This window comes from Vicia villosa, linkage group LG7 (genome assembly GCF_029867415.1).
Source record: "Vicia villosa cultivar HV-30 ecotype Madison, WI linkage group LG7, Vvil1.0, whole genome shotgun sequence".
Classification (NCBI taxonomy): domain Eukaryota; kingdom Viridiplantae; phylum Streptophyta; class Magnoliopsida; order Fabales; family Fabaceae; genus Vicia; species Vicia villosa.
The window spans coordinates 98,444,781-98,467,043 of record NC_081186.1 but is presented as its reverse complement, the minus strand read 5'-3'; the positions used below and the strand labels follow the sequence as shown (position 1 = coordinate 98,467,043).

Genomic DNA, 22,263 nt, shown 5'->3' with positions numbered 1-22,263 from the left:
ATATATTGGCTTGTTATGGTAAATCTTAGTAATATTTTAATCATAAATTTATTTTTAAAAGAAAATGGTGTATTATTTTATTTAATAGCTTAATAGATAGTCCCTGTAATCAAATAAGTTTATTGTTAAATACGTTGGAACAATTAATATAATAAATTCATATATGTTTCAAATATATTAACCATTTAATGTACATAAAAAATAATTCTTTTTATAATAATAATCCGAAGGGAATATTTTTAGAAGAGTGCGATTGTATATATTAAAAGTAAATTGAGAAAGTAGCCTGCAAATGTGTTGATGATAACTCATTTAACCTGTAAATTCAGCCGACCAACCAATATAAATTCTGATGTAAACATATATGACTTTCTCATCTCTTCACCTATGCATGCATGCAATTAAACTAGCAATTTTCAAACTATACTTCTTTTCCAACAAGAACAATTAGTGACTATAAATTAAGAATAGTAACACATTACTTTTCCAAGTCTCACTTAATTACTTCTATCTCTATATAAAGCATATCCCTTAAGTTTAAGGACCAAGGCAAAAAGCTTACAACTTTAGTGCAAAGAGTTATACTATAAATATTTAATTAAGTTGCTTATCCAAATAGGTCTTTGTTCTAGACGAAAAAGGTGATCTCATGGAATCTTGTGATGAATATCATATCCAACAAATCATTAACATTCCAGAAATGATTGAACCTATGTTTCATGAACAATGTTGCATTTACAAGGTTCCTAAACATCTTTTGAAGTTGAATGAAGAAGCTTTTACTCCAAAGTTCATCTCAATAGGTCCTTTTCATAGTCACAATTCAGAGCTAAATCAAGAGAAACAAAAACAAAGGTACTTTCATGCATTTTGGAAACGTTTATCAAACAAACAAGGTTTAGATTTGGGTCAATATAAAGTTTTTCTTGAAGAAAATAAAGAGAATATTACTAAATGGTACTCGAATCATGAAGTTTGCATTTCCGAAAAGTTTTTGGAAATGATTTTCTTAGATTCAGTTTTCATTATGGAGTTGTTTTTAAGAAAAGGAAATGAATCTGAACAGAAAAATGATTTCATGTTTACAACATCATGGATTTATAAAATAACACAAAGGGATTTGTTGTTGCTTGAAAATCAAATTCCTATGTTTGTTTTGGAGGAATTACACAAAAGGGTTTTGTGTGAAAATTATGTTAGTTTTATTGAACTTGCTTTTAACTACTTTGAAGATTATTATCCTCAGAGGTCTCGCTTAAAAGATGAGATGATTCAGAATTGTAAATCTTGCAAACATTTCACTGATTTGATTCGATATAGTTATCTTCCAAGAAAGATTCAAGAAAATGGTGTGAATCAATCAGAAAACTTCCCTAAATTTTCATCAGAATATGTACTAAGAACAGCGACAAAGTTAAATGAAGCAGGAATTAGCTTTGAGAAAATTCTAGGTAGAAGCTATTGTGACATAAAGTTTAAGAAAACACCAATATTGAACTGGTTTTTATGCTTAGGTTTTTTACCATGTTTCAAATTTGTGGAGTCGAAGTTACAAATCCCACATTTGAAAGTTGATCAATCGACGGAATGTGTTCTAAGGAACCTTATCGCGTTTGAACAATGTTATTATTCGAGCCAACCTTTTGTATGCAACTATGTTGCTTTGGTTGATTCTTTGATTCATACTCATGAAGATGTTGAGTTGTTGGTTGACACCGAAATCATTAGCCATGAACTTGGGAGTCATGCAGAATTGGCCACTTTGGTTAATTGTCTTTGCAGATATGTTGTGGTGACATCAAATTGCTATGGTGAAATGGTGAAGGAACTGAATGAACATTATAATAATGTTTGGAAACATTATATGGGAATGTTGAGATCTGTGTATTTTCGTGATCCTTGGAGGCTTAGTTCAACTGTTGTTGGAGTTTCTATTTTCTTGTTTGCTGTTGTCAATTTTCTTAAAGTTATTGGTGTATTGCATCCCAAGTTCTCAAATATTTTTTAGTACTAGTTTATTTTGTTAGAATTCGTTGTATCTAGCGGTGGGAATATGTCAAACCAACTAATAAGGGTCTACAGCTTAGCATATACATACCCACATAGGCTAGGCTTTTATTAAATAAATGACTAGGCTTTTTATAAGTCTATTTAGCTAAACATGGTAGGCCAAGGGCCATAAAAAAAGCCTTTTAAGCCTACCAGGCTGACCTATTTAAATAAACATGAATAAATTTATTAGTATTATTTTATTTGTACTTTGAATTAAAATATGAAAATAAAGCTTAGTTATCTTGAAAAACTTACGAAAATAAGTTGAAAAAAATTTATGAACAATGTCATAAGTTTTTGTCTTAAGTTGTTTTTACAAGTTCTCTCGAAAAAATAGTATCACAAAACTTATGCTAATAGTTAAACTCAAATGAGTCAACGAAAAAAAACATTAGTCGCATTGATCTTTTAATTTTTTTAGTCTATTTAGAGACTGTTTGACCGGACTTTTTGTTGACTTATTTTCTACTTTAAGAGAGAAGTAAGTCCAAACAATATTTAGAAAAAATTTCGTATAAAAAGAGTGACTTTTATTTTAAGAATAAAAATACAATTTAAGGAGCTTCTACTAAAGCAGTTGAAAGTAACTTTATAATAATTTTTTGGAACATTTACATGTACATAACTATATTTCTTCGAATTCCAGCTAATAGAATTTGTACTATCATATTATAATAAATTATTTTTTAATTCTTCACTCTAACATAAATTTTCATAATTCATTCATTACTTCATTTTATTATCTAATTCAAAAAAATTATGCATTCACGTGTTAATATTATCTTCACATATTTTCAAATATTTATATCAAAAAGTATTTATTTCATTATCTTAATATATTTCATGTCTTTTAGTAATATAGTATTATTTTATTTTAATTTGTATCCATTTTTTGTGTAAAACATTTATACATATATATTTAATATTTTATTGTTTTTAACAATATGAATAAAAATTAGTACTTTCACTTACAAATATTTTACATGAAACACTATATATTTGTCATAAAAATAATTTTGTCACATAAAATAATTTTATGTGAAACAGACTCCCAATATATTTGTCACATAAAATAATTTTTTTCAACTCAATTCATTCTAATTTCAACAACTCAATTCATCTCACACCATACATTTTCATTTTCTATTTTTTTTTCATAACTCAATCCATTTATTCTTAATTAATCCATCACAATGCAAATTCTAATTAACCGAAATATATATATATTTTTATTTTATAATTTATTTCATATTTCATTATGTCATGCATATCATTCATGATTTTATTTAAAAAAATTAATTCATTAAATTTTCAAGATTAATTAATCAATTTTTTTAAAAAAAAATATATTTGCGTTTTGTAAATTACATGGTGTGCGTAAAAATAAAATTAACCTCATTTTTTTTAAATAATATAATTTTAAAAAATATTTAAAATAAATTATAAAATCATTTTAAAGAGATTTTTTGTAAAAAAAAATTAATTTTTATTAGGATAAAATTCAATTATTTATTTTCATTGTCTTTCTTTTTGTTTTTCAAAATAAATCTGACATATCATATATGCATAACAATAATACCAAACTCTCAATTCTATATTTTTGGTGAAATGGTTGGGTGGTAGTCAAGTGTCTACTGTAGAGATGTTTGTGATGGTTTGTATGATCGAGTAGTGAACCGTTGAGTTATCATAATGAAATGTTGATGTTATAATGAATTAAAATGATTGAATGTCCATGATTATGTAATTGTTAAATTGCTACTATTGATGTTGGTTGTCGATTGTCGTAACTTTGAATTGTGGTTGTGAATGGTGAATAATATTATACATGATGATGATAGATGTATGGTGATTCCTTTTGATGAATTTTTTGTGATAATACATGTTATTGAGTATCGTGCATCATGGTATACGGACTTCGATCTAATTTTGGTGGGCCTTGATCCTATAGTAAGGATCGAGTGTGAGTAACTGGTTCCGGTGGGGACCGGTGAAGCGTTACCTATGGTGATGGTAGCGATCTTGGTGTGTTCCGGTTCCAAGAGGGAATTTTATCCTATGATGGGAATCATGGAGCGAGATAAACCTGAGTGTTCATATTTGGTACCCCATGCATGTTGAGTCGGTGTCTACTGTAGAGATGTTTGTGATGGTTTGTATGATCGAGTAGTGAACCGTTGAGTTATCATAATAAAATGTTGATGTTATAATGAATTAAAATGATTGAATGTCCATGATTATGTAATTGTTAAATTGCTACTATTGATGTTGGTTGTCGATTGTCGTAACTTTGAATTGTGGTTGTGAATGGTGAATAATATTATACATGATGATGATAGATGTATGGTGATTCCTTTTGATGAATTTTTTGTGATAATACATGTTATTGAGTATCGTGCATCATGGTATACGGACTTCGATCTAATTTTGGTGGGCCTTGATCCTATAGTAAGGATCGAGTGTGAGTAACTGGTTCCGGTGGGGACCGGTGAAGCGTTACCTATGGTGATGGTAGCGATCTTGGTGTGTTCCGGTTCCAAGAGGGAATTTTATCCTATGATGGGAATCATGGAGCGAGATAAACCTGAGTGTTCATATTTGGTACCCCATGCATGTTGAGTCGGTGTTGATTACATGGCATAAGTGTTGCATTTGTATTGATTATTGTGATGCGTCATTTGGATGAGAATTCTTAATATGTTGGCGTTAATTGAGTAATGTGTACTCCCTCCGTCTCATATTATAAGAAAAATTTACCTTTTCAGATTCATTGAATAATTAATATATTTGGACTATATATAGTCCATATACATTAATTATTCAATGATTCTGAAAAGATTAATTTTGCTTATAATATGGGACGGAGGGAGTATGTTGTTTTTATGTGACAATCTACTCCCATTTGTTTTCACCATTAATTATTGATGTGTATTCTCACCCATTTACTTTAATGTTTTCCACCATGGACGACTTGCAGATACTCGGGAGAAACATTGTTGAAGTAAGTGGAAGATAGCTCTTGGAGTGACTTCCATTAGTTTGTCACTTTATTAGTAAGGTCTTGCTCTGATCATGTAACATTGGGCTAGGAACGTTTGCTTTCACTTGTTTTGTTTTGTTGAAGTTACTATTTATGTTTTGTTGAGATTTCGAAGTTGTTGTGAGTTGAACAATAAAACTCCTTTTGTCATGTTTTGAAAATTAAGGTTTATGAGACTAAGTGTTATGAGTTGAAATATTTTGTTTATTTGATTTAATAATGATTCCTCTGCGATGATACCTTAAGTGAAGGTGAGCATGTGATGACAGGTTCTAAATTGTCATGTTGTAACCTGTGTTACGGAGTAGCCTATGTTTCAACCAATAAGTGAATGGTGATATTGTGTAGAGAAATGCTAAGAACACTCTATTTTCAACACTCTCTCAAACACTCACTTTCTTATTGGTTGAAACATGTGTGGGTCCTACCATTTTATGTGGGACCTATTTCCAAAATGAAGGACTCACACATATTTCAACAAAAAAGAAAGTGAGTGTTTGAGAGAGTGTTGAAAATAGAGTGTTGTTAGCACTCCTTTTTGTTTAATTAAATTCTCTATTCAATTGTATGCTGGATTTATGGTGTTACAACTAGTGTCAATCATTTGTACCTGAAATGCAAAGTAAAAAAGCCAACTTACCGAAGCAAAAGTAACTTAAAAGACGTTAAAACAAATAAATACCAAGTTAATTAAAATGGTAAAAACACATGTTATCAAATTCTCCCTCACTTGAACCATTGCTTGTCCTCAAGCAACTTAGCTCGCGTAAACAGAAAGTAAATGAAGCAACATACATGTGAATCCGTGAAAAATACTAACACTAATACTTATATGTGATCTCAAATTTGGATCGCCTAAATGTCATTTCTCTCAATTCTAAAGTTAAAACCAAGTGAATTGTAAATACACAAACCACAATAAATTAATTCGGTTCAAAGAATGGGTAGGCAGATAATAGAAGCAGAAATCACATGCATAAATGATTCGACAACACATGTTGATGGCTCAATAACAACTAAACAACAAAAATAACATAAAGTCCTAACTACAAAGCGGAAAAAATCCTAACTAGAAAACAACAAATCTAACTAAAAATTGAAAAATCCTCTCTCACACTTAAATCCCACATAGTCCTTAATGTTAAAGGAAATAAGTAATTGAAAGGAAAGACATAACCTGAAGATTTATGCCTACATGCAACTAACAGGTGTCAAGTGATTGACCTCTTTATTTTCTACAAATACAAACAAACAAAAGCAAAAATGTAAAATTGAAAACACGTGGGTTGACTCTCACGCAACGCTTTGTTTATAGCCGGTTAGCTTGACTTTTCCTAACCCTCTAAATCAAGAGGGTGTTTTCTTCAAACTCGAATCCTTTTCCTTTTGCCCAACAACTTTAGGGCTCCATTGAAACATTTCCAAAATTTTCCCAAGTATTTTGCCCCTGTCTCCTTTCCTTTTATGACGATCTTCATACTTGAGGTCTAACGGTGGAGGTTCCCTTTTTAACCTTCGTATTGTCCTGTGTGCCAGTGTTAAGCTTTATGATTTAAAGCTCTGATTTTTAGTAACAAGATTATTCTCTAGCACCTTCTCGTAAACCTCAACTTCTTTGTCTTTTCTACCCATGTTAATAGCACAATGCAAGAAATTGAGAAGCTCCCTAGATTAAAAACATTAACTATTCAATATATATAAAAAATAATAAATTTTTTCTTGAGAATATTTTTATATGAATACGAGTGCACTTAATAAAAGTAAATTGAGAAAGTAGCTTGCATATCTGTTGATGATAACTCATTTAACCTGTAAATTCAGCTCACCAACCAACATAAATTCTGATGTAAACATATATGACTTTCTCATCTCTTCAAACCAAAAACAGATCTCAGTTATTATCATCACCTATGCTAGCATGCAATTAAACTAGCATTTTTCAAACTATATTTCTTTGACCATAATAATTACTAAAGGAAAAAACTAAAGCATGAATAGACATTCAGTGTGTGTCTAAGTCTCACTTAATTACTTCTATCTCTATAAAGCATACCTCTTTAGTTTAAGGATCATTGCAGAAAGCTTAGAACTTTAGTGCAAGAAGCTTGGAACTCAGAAGTTGTTGGAGGAAACATACTTTCAGGTTCTATCACTTATTGTTGTTTAAGCCTTTGTTTTTTGAGTCTATATACTTCACTCCAAACTTATGCTACATGCTTTTTTCTTTATCATAAAAAGTAGTGTTTTTCTAGCTTATATCCCTTTTCTCCTATTATGGTTTTTCTTATATTTTATTATACAAATAGAATAAACATAAGTACTTAAATGATAAGCTGTTTATACTACAAATATTTAATTAAGTTGTTTATCCAAACAGATCTTAGTGTCTGTCAATTGATCTGCTTACTTAGCGGCTAAGAAAAAGGTGATCTCATGGGATCTTCCGATGAATATCATATCCAACGAATCATTAACATTCGAGAAAAGGTAGAACCTTCCCTTTGGCCTCAATGTTGTATATACAATGTTCCTGCTATTCTTTTGAAGGTGAAAGAAGAAGCTTATACACCTCTACTCGTATCAATCGGTCCTATCCACCATAACAACAAAAAACTCGAGGAAATGCAAGAGTACAAACAAAGATATTTTCATTTCTTTCGGAATCGTCTAGAAAGAAAAAGTGATTTAGTGAACTATAGATCGTTCCTTGTACAAGATGAACAAAATATTCGCCGTTGTTATCAGAAGAAATTCAATGATATCAGCAATGAACAATTTGTTGACATGATGTTGTTGGATGCTGTGTTCATCATGGAGCTTTTTCTAAGAGAGAATAAAAAATGGGAACACAAAGATGATTATATAGTAACTCAACTTTGCGTAAGTAAGAGTATTCAACGCGATTTGTCGCTTCTTGAGAATCAGCTTCCAATTTATGTGTTGGAAAAACTATATGACACTGTTGTTCCAAGCAGTGTCAAAAAGAACAACTGGTTTTTCAAGCTGGCACATGAGTATTTTGCATCTTGTTACCCTCGTCACAAGGAATCTGATGAACGAAAGTTTGAGGCGAAAAAATGGGAGAAATCACTTCATTTCGTTGATTTGATTAGATGTTCTTATCTCCATAAGAAAATGAGTAATCAGTATATTGATTCTCAAAATGAGTGTTTGATGTTAAGGACTGCAACAAAGTTGAATGAAGCTGGTATAAGCTTTGAGAAAATTCATAATAGAAGCTTACTTGACATTAAGTTTGAGAAAAAAACATTTTTGAGTTGGTTTCTTTGTTTAGGTTGTTTACCATGTTGCGGGTTTTTCAGAGCTAGATTTCTATTACCACAGTTAAAAGTAGATCAAGCGACGGAATGTGTTCTTAGGAACTTAATCGCTTTCGAGCAATGTCACTATCCTGATGAGCCTTACATTTGCAACTATGTTTCTTTGATTGATTCTCTTATTCGTACCAAAGATGATGCAGAGTTGCTCGTAGATAAAGAAGTCATTGTTCATGAGCTTGAAAGCAATGAAGAATTGACAACTCTTGTTAACGGTCTATGCAAACATGTTGTAACAAACTCTTCATGTTATTATCAAGTTATGGAAGATCTGAATGAACACTACAATAGTGTGTGGAAAAGAGCTATGGGTACTATAAGTCGGGTTTACTTTCATGATCCTTGGAGAAGTAGTTCTACCATAGTTGTTATAATTGTTCTAGTTTTCATCATCTTCAACTTCTATCGTACTGTTCATCTAATGTTTTAGTTACTTCAGAAATATATATGTACTGAATCACCTGTAGTAGTTATTGTTGCACATGATTTCTTGTTATGATCTCATGGAAATATTCTATAGCTTTTAAAAGTAAACTAAGTAATGTACTCTAACCATTTCACTTTATCCCAAGTAACCATTCCAATCATCTGATTCACTAAAACAAAAAAGTTAAAACCACTTGCCACAATTACACAAAGAGAAGTCAAAATCAAGATTCTTGATATCCAATGTCAAATAAACAGTGAACATGGACACTAAAGCAGAACCAAAAATACTAACAAGAAATACTTAAAAATGAAATTCAAGAATGCAGTGAAAGATAACATGGTCCTATTGATTAACAGAAAGCTCCCTTCGCTTGTATCGGACCATAACTTTTCCTTTAACTCCGACAACCATGGCATTCCAATCAATCTCAGGGAAAGGTGACAGAAGCTCGAATTCAAAGTTTCTAAGAAGATGAGACCAAATTGCTTTTATCTGCAGATATGCAAACGGCTCTCCGAGGCATCCATGTCTACCACCACCAAATGAAATGTATGAGAATGCCCCTGCCGCCTTGTCTTCTTCCCTCCCTACAGCATACCTATCAGGATCATACTTATCAGGTTCATTGAAAATGTGAGGTAACCTGTTTGCAAATGCAGGGGATGTAGCAACTATATGACCCTTTGGAATGTCATACTCTTTCCCTTCTCTTGTAGTGACGCTAAAATCGCTGTGTGAGCTTCGAAGCAGCATAATCAATGGAGGGTGGAGTCTCAAGGCTTCTTTAATGCACCTATACAAGACGTCCATCTCGGCCAAAACATCATGATCAACTCTATCGCCGTGTTTCGCCATCAAGTTCTTCTGCTCCTCCACCACACCAGAAAGGTACTGTTTGTTACACAGGAGGTATGCTCCGGTCCAAGTTGAGGTGATTGAGCTGGTATGCTGCCCCGCGAAAAGAGCAGCAATGAGGAGACCGGTGACTTCGGCTTCTGTTGTAGGGCGACCGTCTTTGTATTTTGAGTCAATGAAGCACTGCAGCATGTCGTCCTCTGACTTGTTGGAATCTTTTCGTGAAGATATAATGCTTGCAAAGATTTCAGCGAGCTTCTTGCGTGCATTGTCACGGCGTCTGTGAGCTGGGATTGGTAGGTATGGGAAGAGAACACTGATTGGAAGCATTCCATTGTCGAGGTCATGGAACAATGCAGAGACATCGTCAAAGAGCTTGTCGCGAACTTCCCGTCCCAACAGACATCTACTGGCCGTCAAGATGATCAGATGCTCAAGTTCATACTTCAAATCAACTTCACCACTTGATCCCCATTTAGAGAAATAGTCCTGCAAATTTGGTTCATTTTTTAGAAACACAACTCAGCCAAAGAAAGTTACAACAGAGGTTTATACTATTGCAAACATAAAGAAACAAACAATGAAGTCAAGTCCCAATAGAATTAAAAGCTTACTCAATTAATCAATATATGAGAATGAATTCAAGTTGCAGTGAAAAATTATATTTTCAGTTAAGTTGGGAGTTTGGCTCCATGAAAAGTGTGGAGTTAATAACCATTGGCTAGAAACATGACTGCTGAGATATAACTGACCTCACCTAAGGTCATAAAGCCAAATCATTCAATCAAAACTGCATTAAGTTAACCAGAAACAGCACCAGCCTGCAGTGTATCATGTATACTACAGATCACCACAGGTGTTGCCAGACCACCAACCAGAATTGATTATAACTCAAAATATCACTTTTACATTTAAATTTATTGTATGTGTATGTTTGGTAGGCCTTTGGGTGAACTAAAATTGATTCCAAGAGTAGAATTAACTTTACCTCCAAATTGATTCTAACTTTTAAGTTATAAAATGGAGCTTTTGATTCAATATATCTGTTCAGCTCGTTTTACATGAATGTGTCCAAACAAAAAACCACTTTACTTTCAACTTACTTTTAGCCAGAATCAATTATAATAATTCATTCAAAATCAACTTTTGTCACCATAGAAACAAACACAATAACTCACTTCAACACTAACTTAAACCAATTTTTGTCACCCTAGAACCAAAAAGACACATTGATGAATATAAATGTCCTCACTTAAGATCATAAAATCAAATCCTTCAATAGACACATAACAAGCATTGAATGCACAAACATGTGGTCTTTCAAGTAAGAAAAAAAAGGGTCAACTCAAGTACACAAAACAGCAATTAATAAAAAAGAGAGAGATTTATTACCCTATTGTATCCAACTGTAAGATGTTTGTTCAAAGAATATCATTCTTAAAAAACGGATCTAGGTCCGACCAAATCAATGTCTCACTATTCGTTATTATAACTACTAAAGTTGATATTGATATTCCAACACATTCAAGATTTATTCTACATACAAAATCAGCCATTGATTAATTCATAAAAAACAAAACAAACAAATCATCAAACAGATAATCTGCACAAACAAAAACATAACAATTAAGCATAATTAACAACGAATTAGACAAAGGGTTATGAACAAAACATTACCTCAGCTTCAGAAACCATCTGATTAACATAACTCTTAAGCTTATTAACCCTAAGCGCTTCAGTAAAAAACCTAAACTGCTCCTGCCTAACAGAATAATCAACATCAAAAACAACCCCAGGCCCAAAAGTCGGCACATTAAACTGATAAACCTCTTGCTGACTAAGATCAGTTTCCGGAGCTTTAAAAAAATGCGCAGAAACCTCAGGCCCAATCAAAAAGGTGATGTTTTTATGAAAGATTTTCAAGGTGAAAACGCCACCGAGTTTGGGGTATTCTTCACGGAGCATAAAGATTGGACCTTTGAGGAAACGGAAGAGGCCTCCGACGATGGGCCATCCAGGGAGAATTGGGGGGAGGCGTTTGCGGGATTTGGGGATGATGAATGATGAAATGAGTTTTGCTACGATTATGGTTGTGATGAGGAGGAGAATGGTGTTGAGGGATTTGTTTCCGTCGAAAAAATCCATGATGATGATGGTTGTGAGTGAGTGTTAAGTAGATCTAGAAAATTGGGAGATGTAATGGCAAGTGCATTATTATTATAGAGAGATGAGTGATTGTGGTGGGTATAGTATTAGTAGTAAAGAACAGAAAGGAATCAATCTCTTATTTGTAGATTTGTTTATAAAGGTGGATTTGATTTGGCTTAGCTGGGCTCATGGATTAAGGGTAGGATGAAACTGTGGGTTTGTTTGTTTCTTTCATTTTTCATTTTTTATTTTTTATATTTGTGAACTGATTTAGAAATTTTGTTATTTCTTGGTTTCATCGATTGGGGAATGTTATTAAAAAAGTACTATTCTTAGCTGTGTAGAATAGAAAGAAAAAAAATAGCCAACAAGAGAAAGGCATAAATCAATAAATGATATCGTGGAAAAGATATCAATGGGTTAAGCCATTGATGTTTGTTTCCTTCAAGAAACTAAGGTGGAGGTGGTTGATGACAATTTAGTGTTTGGATTTTGTGAAGGATGATCTTTTGAGAGTGGTGGAGGGGTTTTATCGTGGTGCTCGAGTGCCGAAAGCGATCATAGTAACTTTCATTGTGTTGATCTCCAAAGCGGATAATTCTCATTCTCTCGATGAATTTAAGCTGGTTTGTTTAGTGGAAAGAAAAGAAGGAATGTCAAGTTTAAAAGAAGGTTGGCGATGTAGCATAATAGATTATTGTCTATTGAAGGTATGGTGGTTCTTTTAAATTCCCTTTTATCCAACATGTCGATTTTTTTTCTTCTCTTTCCACAATGCTCATAAGGTGAACATTAAGGTTCAAAGAGGGTTTTAATGGGGAGGGGCGACAATATTAAGAAAATTACTTGGATGAGTTGGGACTCTATTTGCTTATCTAAGGAGAAATGAGGTTTGGAGCTTAAACATTGTGGTTTGTTCAATCTTGCATTGTTAAGTGAGTGGAAGTGGAGGATTCAAAATGAGGATTCTTCTTTGTGGTCTGATCTTCTATCTTGTAAGTATGGTAATGTGAAGTGGGGAGTTTTAGGTGGAGTGTGTTTGAGTTGGAGGACGTCCTTGTGGTGGAAGGACTTGTGATCTATTGGGGAACCCATGGATAACTCCTCTCGTATTAATTGGTTTTCTTCTTCCATCTCTTGTAAACTTGGAAATAGGACGTCTTCATATTTTTAAAGACATCACTGGTTAGGTTCCTTTTCTCTTAGAGTCTTATTTCCCATTTTATTTTGATGTTGTGTTTTGTCTCGGCTTAAAGTCTGAGAGGTGAGGGCTTGGTCAAATAATTCTTGGGTGTGGGACAGTGGTTTCAATGGAGTGGCCTTGAGTGGAGTTGACACATTATTGTTGGAGGAGCTTCTTTTGCTTTTGAATGGGGTGGAGCCTAAGCCTCTTGATAACGGCCGCTTCATGTGGTTAAGGAATAAATTTGGTTTTTCGATTAAAGATTGTTTTAAGAAGATTTGTAAAGCTTGTGTTTTTGTGCGTATTTTGGATCCTCTATAAGCTAAAGCATTAGCTTGTCTATGGAAATCTAAAGTGCCTAGCAAAATTCTTATTTTTGGTTTGAATCTAATTCTTAATAAGTTGCCAACTAGAGTAGAATTAGTTAAGCGGGAAATTATTGAAGGTGTTCATAATGTTGTTTTCCCTTGTGTTTTTTGGAAGAGGAAGACGTGGAGCAATTGTTTTGTTCTTATTCTTTCTCTAATCTCTTATGGAACAAGTTTTTCTTTTGAATTGGTGTTTATGCTATGTCGATTGCTGACTCTTTGTTGGTGAGGCTACAAAATTTAAATTCTTCAATCTTTTATTGGTTTTTTAGTTTTGCCTTTTGTTGATCTATTTAGTTTTGTAGAAATTTCACTCTTTTTAAGGGTTGTACTCTTATAAGTTTATATGTGTTGAGTTATATTAACGCTGATCTTTCCGAGCAGAACAGGTGGCCAGCAACGGTGAAGCTTGAATTTCGAGACGATTGGAGGAGAAAAAGGTTGTTGTACCTGCAAGGCACTTTGATGCCAAAGTAAGTGTTTGGACAACAAGGTACAACAGAAAAGTGAGAGATTTTGGGTAAGTGATTATCTTGCCCTCTAGGGTTGGAGGACTATTTATATGGCAGTTCAATGGAAAAGGACTCCACATTTTGAGGATTAATGCGAGGCACTAGGCCAGGAAACATGGGGACTAGCCGTTGTCGAGCACGAGGCTTTTAGCGTGCTCGGTTGTGTCTCGTGTTTTCCCGGAGCGGACCGGGGCAGGCTGCCGTGTGTATGGACCAGAATGCCTTGGACCAAGGAGTGGATTGGCCCAATTGGAATAATTGGGCCGACCCAGAACAAATGCTTTAGCCCGAGGTTGGTTAAATACTTTCCATAAAAAAGGAAGGAACATTACTTGGGTTGATTGGTGTAATAACCCAGGGGCTTGTTGAGGGTAATTCTTGTAGCTTTATTTTTTAGTTGGTTATTGATTGATGTTTAGCTTCTTTCTTGGTTTCTTGGTTGTATAACGGTGAGCACCTTTAATGCTTCTTTTTAAATGTCAAGTTGCTTATTTCTTATTTAAAAAATATAGGTTTATTTAGTCTCCAAGTCCCTTAAATGTTCCGCTTTAGTCACTTAATTAAAAAACGTTACAAGTTAGTCTTTTAACTTCACTTCAATTATCTTATTTGGTCCCTTCCGTCAATTTCTGGCAAAAAACTGTTAAATTCTGGTGACGTAGATGTACAACAAGGCTCAAAGTCCAAATGTGACTAAGAATTTATGCTATAAAGTAGTGTTTTCACTTAAGTAGGTGCTATAAAGATGTTAAATCACATTTGAACTTTGAACCTTGTTACACATCCACATCACTAGAACATGACATTTTTTTTGCTAGAAATTGACGAAATGGATCAAATAGGATAACAGAAGCAAAATTAAGAGACTAACTTATAACGTTTTTTAATTAAGAGAATAAAATGAAACATTAAATTAAATTAAAAGACTAAAACATGTATGAAGCCAAAAAATATATATATATATATATATATATATATATATATATATATATATATATATATATATATATATATATATATATATATATATATATATATATATATATATATATATACAAATACTTTTATTATTTGTTTAGTCATATATTTTATCATCTTCCGTTATCATCTTCTTGCAAATCAAACGTTGCCTTAAAACAAAAATAACAATATTATTGTATTTTTTTTATATAAGAAAAAGTTGATAAAAAACAATGCTAGATTAAGTAAAATATTTTTTAAAAATGTGGATAGACGGAGACCACAACCACAAGTGTCCGCTAGTAAATAGCAAATTAATGCAATGTAGGAAATTTTATTTTGAATAAGTCAAATATACTATCACACCAAATAATATAAACACAAGATGAGTCTAATTTTTTTCCTTAACTTCTCTTTTTTATCAAATATTATAAATGTTGACATAGAAGAACATATACAGAAAAACATATGGACAAGTTTTATAGTTCACTTTTAGAAAATTGGTTCAAACTTCTTGAGAAATAGTCAAAACACACTATTCTCATAAATAGAGGTTATGAATAAAACCATGAAGCGCCCTGAAGCAAAATCTTAAACACAATGGAAAATTTTGATTGCATTTAATTAGTTAATAATAATAATAAACTTTTTAGTACAATAATAAATTAGTTAATAATAATAATAATAATAATAATAATAATAATAATAATAATAATAATAATAATAATAATAATAATAATAATAATAATAATAATAATAATAATAATAATAATAAATTAAATTGTTAATGGACAACGTGGGCATGTTTAGTGGGAAGAATGAGTAACCACCATAACCGCACAAGTCTAAGAACATGGAATAGTGTGAAGCAAATATTTAGGAGGAAGAAAACAACATAAAATAAAATGCCAAGCATTTGAAACCTAGTAGAAAACAAAAATATCAGAGTCTTAGTTTAAAGTAGTTGTCTGTGTCGTGTTATTATTATAGATAGAAGAAAAGAGAGAGAAAAATGCATGGGAAGAAAGAACAAGAACATGTGAAGAAAGGTCCATGGAAAACAGAAGAAGATGATGTTTTACTTCATCATGTTAAGAAATATGGTCCAAGAGATTGGAGCTCCATTCGATCCAAAGGTCTTCTTCAAAGAACTGGAAAGTCTTGTCGTCTTCGTTGGGTTAATAAGCTTCGACCAAACCTCAAAAAGTAAGTTACTACCATTGCATTTCACTTTCATTTCTTCTTCTCATTGTTGTGTTTGTTACTTGCAATATATACTTCACCCACACCATACCGATACGTCGACATGTGATGGTATAATACATACTAACGCCATACATACATGATTATATTCAATTATTTTATTTTCGCTGATATTAATATTAATGTCAATATGTTTTGTTAATGTTTTTGTCGGTGTTAGTGTTTGGTCTGTATTTGTATATCTAATTCAACAATTCTGTTTTAAAGATGGAGTTAATTGGTTAATTTGTTTCTAGTACATATATATGCATGTCTGATTTTAGTATTTAGTGTCCAAATTGGGTGTTAGATACTTCACATTCGTGATAACATTCAATTATTTGATTTTTTTTTCCACATTATTAGTATCGACATGTCTGTGTTAGTGTCCATATTCATGTTAGTCTCCGCGGTTTGCTTACAAAGACGGAGTTTATTGGTTAATTTTGCTTCTAGTGCATACATGTTTGATTGCTTAAGTTTAGGCTTAAAATAATTATTTGATGTGTTTTTCTAATTTGATTATTGTGTTTGGGGTGTTTCACTATGTGAAAGTGGATGCAAGTTTGCAATAGAAGAAGAGAGGATTGTGATAGAGTTGCAGGAACAATTTGGGAACAAATGGGCTAAGATTGCATCCTACTTGCCCGGAAGAACAGACAATGATGTCAAAAATTTCTGGAGCAGTAGACAGAAGAGGTTGGCTAGGCTTCTCAAAACATCATCATCAACATCAACCTCGAAGTCACACAAAAACAAAGCCAAAGTTTCTTCCCATGTTCCAACTTCAGAGGTAATTAAACAACACAAAGGTTCCTATTTTTCTTGTCATGTCATTTCTTCGAATTCAGATTCCTCAAAGTCTTAGGTTTTCCGGATTCGCCTAATCAATTGCACCATGAATTGAGATCGGATGTGTTTTTTCTTTCAGATTCCTTATAAGTTCAGCTCTTCATCAGAGGGAGAAACATCATCAAAGCCTAACCCGTGTTCATTACCCTGCATTGAAAAATCTTCTGAGGTTATCAAAATGGTGCCACTAGAAGATCTTGTAAAACCCGAAAAGCCAAGTATCGACGCAAACTATGTCGAACAAGACTTAACACCTTTTGATCAGAGCTACAAAGACTTAGCCCCTTTCGATCCGAGCTACAAAAGTACTGAACACAATGCATTTCCTCAGATTCCCGAACTCCAAACTGATCTTACTTTTCCAATGTCAAGAGTTGATGAACCAAATTCGTTTGATGTTTTTGATCCCTTGTATTCATCCGAGTTTGGAATGGTTCCTTCATTTGAGCCATCAGGGAGTTGCAGATTTGGGAATATGGATACAAATGATGATTTCTCAACAAACATTGATAGTTTCTTTGATGATTTTCCTGAAGACATGTACGATCACATTGATTCACCTGCAAGTCCATCTAATCTCTGAATTTTGTTTCCATTGTTATTTATTTTGTTTGTAACACTTAAAATTAGGTTATTTCTTGTAATCTGGGATATATTTATGCTATGTTTTGTATTAATGCTGCAATGAGTTTTGATCTTATTCTACATGTATTCGGTATTCCTCTCCAACAACAAAAAAGTGATAAAACAGAAACAACTTAAACTTAAACTCAAATAAGATTATCTCACCTTGGTTCATTATTGTACAAACAAGAAGTATCTTCCCAATAAAATAGCAACATAAATTCCTCCAATTTCGATTTCTGTCTCTCCTATGTTTACTATTTAATCTAGGAAAATGCCATAAGAGTGCAGAAGAATATGCAGCTAAAATTCACCTACTGAATCAAGCATGCACAATGGAAGTCATTTGGACATTGGAGAACTCCAATGTCAAAATAAGCAGAGTGATAAGTGAGAAACTGGCTCGTAGACGAGCAACATGAAGTTCAACTGATGTATGACGTTGCACCAAGGACTTTAGATGGAATATTTTACGCCAGTTTGTCCGGTATTAGTAATTACTTCAAACTGTCCTGCAGTAAATGACTTATCTTTCTTGAAAATCGGGCGTCTAAGTTCCACATATCCACAATAGTCAACTTCATATACTTCAGCACCCTTTCTGAATGAAGATAGAGCCACACCAACTCCTTCTCCTGGAAAAGGTACAATTCAGTTAGATTTCAACTTACAAAAACGAGAATGATTCTCATTTCAATCTGTCATTGACCAGTGAATTCAAGTTCTTTTATAATTTGCAGCAACATTGCCAATCGCAAAAAATACATGTTAGTTCAAATTTCGCTAACCGACGGTGCTATAACATCCCTATTTGACAATATTTTGTACTAAAAATAGAGCATCGTGTTATATAACAGATCTATCTTATGATGGACAAGAAATTCAATATGATACATACCATGTGTGACAAGAAGCAAGTTTTCAGTGAGATGTTTATCAGCAAGGTCTTTAACTATTTGCTCATATCTAGCCTTCGTGCTTGCAATCGGCTCCTCATACTTAGGCAACTAAAGTGAAAAATTCCTCAAACCAAAAAGTAACTATCATAAATATAATTTGTCAAGTGCCAAAAAAATATGCTACTCAAAATGAACAAGAATCCAGTATAGTTTATACCTCTTTATAGATCTTTTCAACATTTTTATCGACTGTCCCTGCCGGAAGCATGGCCTCACGCTCTGCTATGTTAAAACCCCAGTTTCCATCTTTAGGAGCCACGTCAAGCCTAATCGCCATTCTGCTCATCATTTCACATAATCCATATTCAACAGAGACCTGCAGTTGTGGTTGTGAGTTGGAGAATTTTAGCAACAATTAAAAGGCAAAATCAATTTTGATTCAATGTAACGAAACATCTATGTTAAAGAAATGTGTTTGGCCTAACACAAAACGCACACCCTTGCGCCCAGGACCAAAACACGACATCTAGAGTTTGGAAATAAATAGTTAGTGGCCCGATAGAAAAAACCTCGTAGCTGGTGGCTCACTGGATCTGATACATCTCTGATATCATGTTAAGAAATGTGTCTGACGTGATCTTAACATTTGAAATATTTATCTCGTATACACTTTTTTTATAAAATTTTCTTACAATATCCATCCATGATTAAGATATCATAAAAAAAACTCTTGATCTCTAATCATAATTACTTCTAAAGTTGTACCTGTCATATCATATATATATATATATATATATATATATATATATATATATATATATATATATATATATATATATATATATATATATATATATATATGAATCATAATTGTGATTTGTTTCTAAAATATCTATCTAAGACTAGAAAATGTATCTGTGTCCATGTCAGACGTCTGCACCAGTAGTCTGTATCTGAATCGTATTCGGGGTGTCCGTGATTCATTGTAAAATATAATTTAAATAAAATGAATGTAATTGGATGATGAATTAAAGCAATCTGATGGACCTTAATTTTAGAAGGATCAAATCTAACAGACTCTCCGGTGAGAGCTTCGGGGCTATCATCAACGGCGGAGAGAGCGATAACGGCTTCAGCGGCGGTCTGAACACAGCGGAGGAAGGGTGAGACGTAAACACGATGAAGCTGATATTTGAAAACATTGCGAAACTTCCGACCCGTACAGAAGGACCGAACCCGTCCCTCTTGAACGAGAGGTGGGTCCCACGGTCGTTGCGCTGTGGATATCCATAACGGATCGAAGTTGTCGATGCGATCGCCGTGTCTCATTACGACGACGTTTTGGTAATATTCTGGAGTTTGGTTTTTCGATGTTGAAGACATTTTTTCGTTTTTCTGAATGAGAGAAAGAGAGAGAGAACGGGTTCCTCTATGAAGAGAACAATATTAAACTTTGGTTTTGTTCTCTCACCAATCACGTTACGACAAGTGTTTTTTGTTTTGAAAACAAGTAGTATAATGTGATAAAATATTTATTTATAGAAAAAATAAAATTTGATGGGTATTGTATTGTTGGTGTAATTGTAAGAAACTTTTACTTTTGAGATTGGCGAGAGACAAGAACACTAATATATAATAGAATACAATTTGATTGATATAGTTGTTTTATTGTAAGAAGGTTTTAGTATGGAAATTGGAGAGACAAGAACACTAATATATTTAAAACAGAAGGTGCTTTGGAGATATGCGTAATTTATAGGGATCAAGGTTGTTATTTCGTAAACATATACTCATTGTGTTTGATAGAAAGAAAGAGAGTATTGTGGTTTGACTTTGTGGAAAAAAAGAACAACTTTGGACCTAGGTGGTGGTGCGTAGGGGGAGACTTCAACACAGTCAAAGACAAAATTGAAAGGGTGGGGATAAATGGTTTGTTTAGGACTGGAAAAGCGATTGAGCTCAATGATTTTATCAATGCCATGAAGTTGATTGAGGTACCATCCATTTGAGGCAGATTTACATGGTCAAACAAAGAAGGTAGTGCTAGGAGTAGATTGGATACCTTCCTGTTATCGGAGCATATGGTGGATAAGTGGAAGATGGTAGGGTAGATGATTGGAGATAAAGACATCTCAGATCATGCTCCAATATGGTTAAAGGCAAATGTTATCGATTGGGGCCCAAAACCGTTCAAGGTGAATAATTGTTGGTTCAAACAAAAAGAATTCAAAAGTTTTGTGGAGAATGTGTGGAACGCTATTGAAATAGAAGAAAAACAAGCACGTTCTTAAGGAAAACTTTAAATTGTTAAGAAATAAATTGAAAGTATGGAACAAGGAGTGCTTCGGGTGAGTGGATTTGAAAGTTGAGGAGGCTGTGCAGAAATTGAATGAATGTGATAAGGCGGCAGTTGAAGAGGATCAAAGAGTTAAAAACAATATGGAAAATTCTAGAGTTTAGGCTAATGATGAAATATGGAAACACCTAGAGTGCTTACTAAAACAAAAATCAAGACAAAAATGGCTAGCCGAAGGAGATCTTAGCACAAGATATTTTCATGCGGTGATCAAGGAAATGAGAAGGAGAAATTCTATATTGTCGGTTCAAAATAGCAAAGGCGTGACAATGGAAAACGTTGAGGGTATTCGTAGTGAGATATTCAAGGTTTTTATGGAGAAATTTAAGGAGGAAGTGGTGGAAAGACCTATCATGAAAGGGGTTGGTTTTAGGTGTATTTCGGAAGGTGAAAGGCTCTCATTTGAAACAAAATTCTCAGAGGAGGAAATTCAGGCTGGTGTTTTGGACTCGGACAGGGACAAAAGCCCTGGTCCCGATGGAATCAACTTCAAATTTATTCATGAATGCTGGGAATTCCTTGAAAAGGACATTGACAAGTTTGTTCAGGAGTTCTATCTAAATGCGTGCCTTCTTCAAGCAATCACAACATCCTTCATCGTGCTAATCCCGAAGAATTTTAATCCCCAGGGGCTGAATGAGTTTAAGCCAATATGTTTAGTGGGCTGCTTGTACAAAATTTTGTCTATGATTCTTGCCAACTAAAAGGGTTCTCAACGGCATAATTTCACCAACTCAAACAGCTTTTGTCCCAAGAAGACAAATTTTAGAAGGAGTTTTAACTCAAAACAAAATTATCGATCATGCAACCAAGCTTACGATTGCGTCAATTGGACTTCCAACAAGCTTACGATTTCGTCAATTGGAATTATTTGCGAATGATGCTTGTCAAATTTGGTTTTGGCTCAAAGTGGTGTAAATGGATGGAAGCGTGCATATTCAACAGTACCATGTCAATCTTGGTTAACGGTAGCTCAACCAAAGACTTTAAGGTTGAAAAAGGGGTTAAGACAAGGGGACCCCCTATCACCTTTCTTGTTCACTTTGATAATTAAAGGTCTTGTTGGGCTACACCGGAAAGCTAGGGAGGAGGGTCAGTTTTAAGGTTACAAGGTGAATAGAGATACTGAAGTAAAGCTTCTTCAATTCGCGGATGATACAGTGGTCGTGGGTAAAAGCTGTTGGAAAAATCCATGGTGTATCGTAGACCAGACTAGTGGACGGTGAAATTGGTCCTCTTGGATTAGTCAGTTCGCAAGGCCGGATACCAAAATTTCAAAAAAAATAAAGATTAATTGAAAATTTAAATGAAAAATAGTCTTTTAAATAAACTTTCAGGTTAAGTCAGACTTTTAAAAAGGTCAGGTCAGACAAAAAAAAAAAAAGAGTCTACAATAGGTCATAG

At 33.5% G+C, this 22,263-nt stretch overlaps 6 protein-coding genes across 6 annotated transcripts; 4 read left to right on the top strand and 2 right to left on the bottom strand.

Annotated features, from left to right (window-relative positions):
* The first annotated feature begins 642 nt into the window (after positions 1 to 642).
* Positions 643 to 2,065, top strand: LOC131617962 (UPF0481 protein At3g47200-like). The gene has a single exon (XM_058889233.1). It carries the CDS (start codon positions 650 to 652, stop codon positions 2,006 to 2,008), a length of 1,359 nt encoding a protein of 452 aa, XP_058745216.1. The 5' UTR covers positions 643 to 649; the 3' UTR covers positions 2,009 to 2,065.
* A 5,040-nt stretch (positions 2,066 to 7,105) lies between these two features.
* Positions 7,106 to 8,903, top strand: LOC131616080 (UPF0481 protein At3g47200-like). The gene is made up of 2 exons (XM_058887308.1): positions 7,106 to 7,235; positions 7,470 to 8,903. Exon 2 carries the CDS (start codon positions 7,526 to 7,528, stop codon positions 8,858 to 8,860), a length of 1,335 nt encoding a protein of 444 aa, XP_058743291.1. The 5' UTR covers positions 7,106 to 7,235; positions 7,470 to 7,525; the 3' UTR covers positions 8,861 to 8,903.
* Positions 8,904 to 9,070: 167 nt separating this feature from the next.
* LOC131616078 (obtusifoliol 14-alpha demethylase) lies at positions 9,071 to 12,066 on the bottom strand. The gene is made up of 2 exons (XM_058887307.1): positions 11,393 to 12,066; positions 9,071 to 10,204 (listed from the first exon to the last, which is right to left on the bottom strand). The coding sequence occupies exons 1-2, from the start codon at positions 11,858 to 11,860 to the stop codon at positions 9,203 to 9,205; spliced, it is 1,470 nt and encodes a 489-aa protein (XP_058743290.1). The 5' UTR covers positions 11,861 to 12,066; the 3' UTR covers positions 9,071 to 9,202.
* A 3,832-nt stretch (positions 12,067 to 15,898) lies between these two features.
* On the top strand, positions 15,899 to 17,624 carry LOC131619805 (transcription factor DUO1). Its single transcript, XM_058890862.1, has 3 exons — positions 15,899 to 16,092; positions 16,684 to 16,921; positions 17,060 to 17,624. Exons 1-3 carry the CDS (start codon positions 15,899 to 15,901, stop codon positions 17,561 to 17,563), a joined length of 936 nt encoding a protein of 311 aa, XP_058746845.1. The 3' UTR covers positions 17,564 to 17,624.
* Positions 17,625 to 17,723: 99 nt separating this feature from the next.
* Positions 17,724 to 19,954, bottom strand: LOC131616081 (uncharacterized). Its single transcript, XM_058887309.1, has 4 exons — positions 19,551 to 19,954; positions 18,721 to 18,879; positions 18,503 to 18,611; positions 17,724 to 18,239 (listed from the first exon to the last, which is right to left on the bottom strand). The coding sequence occupies exons 1-4, from the start codon at positions 19,884 to 19,886 to the stop codon at positions 18,061 to 18,063; spliced, it is 783 nt and encodes a 260-aa protein (XP_058743292.1). The 5' UTR covers positions 19,887 to 19,954; the 3' UTR covers positions 17,724 to 18,060.
* A 1,174-nt stretch (positions 19,955 to 21,128) lies between these two features.
* LOC131619803 (uncharacterized) lies at positions 21,129 to 21,563 on the top strand. The gene has a single exon (XM_058890861.1). The coding sequence runs from the start codon at positions 21,129 to 21,131 to the stop codon at positions 21,561 to 21,563; it is 435 nt and encodes a 144-aa protein (XP_058746844.1).
* The last annotated feature ends 700 nt before the right edge of the window (positions 21,564 to 22,263 follow it).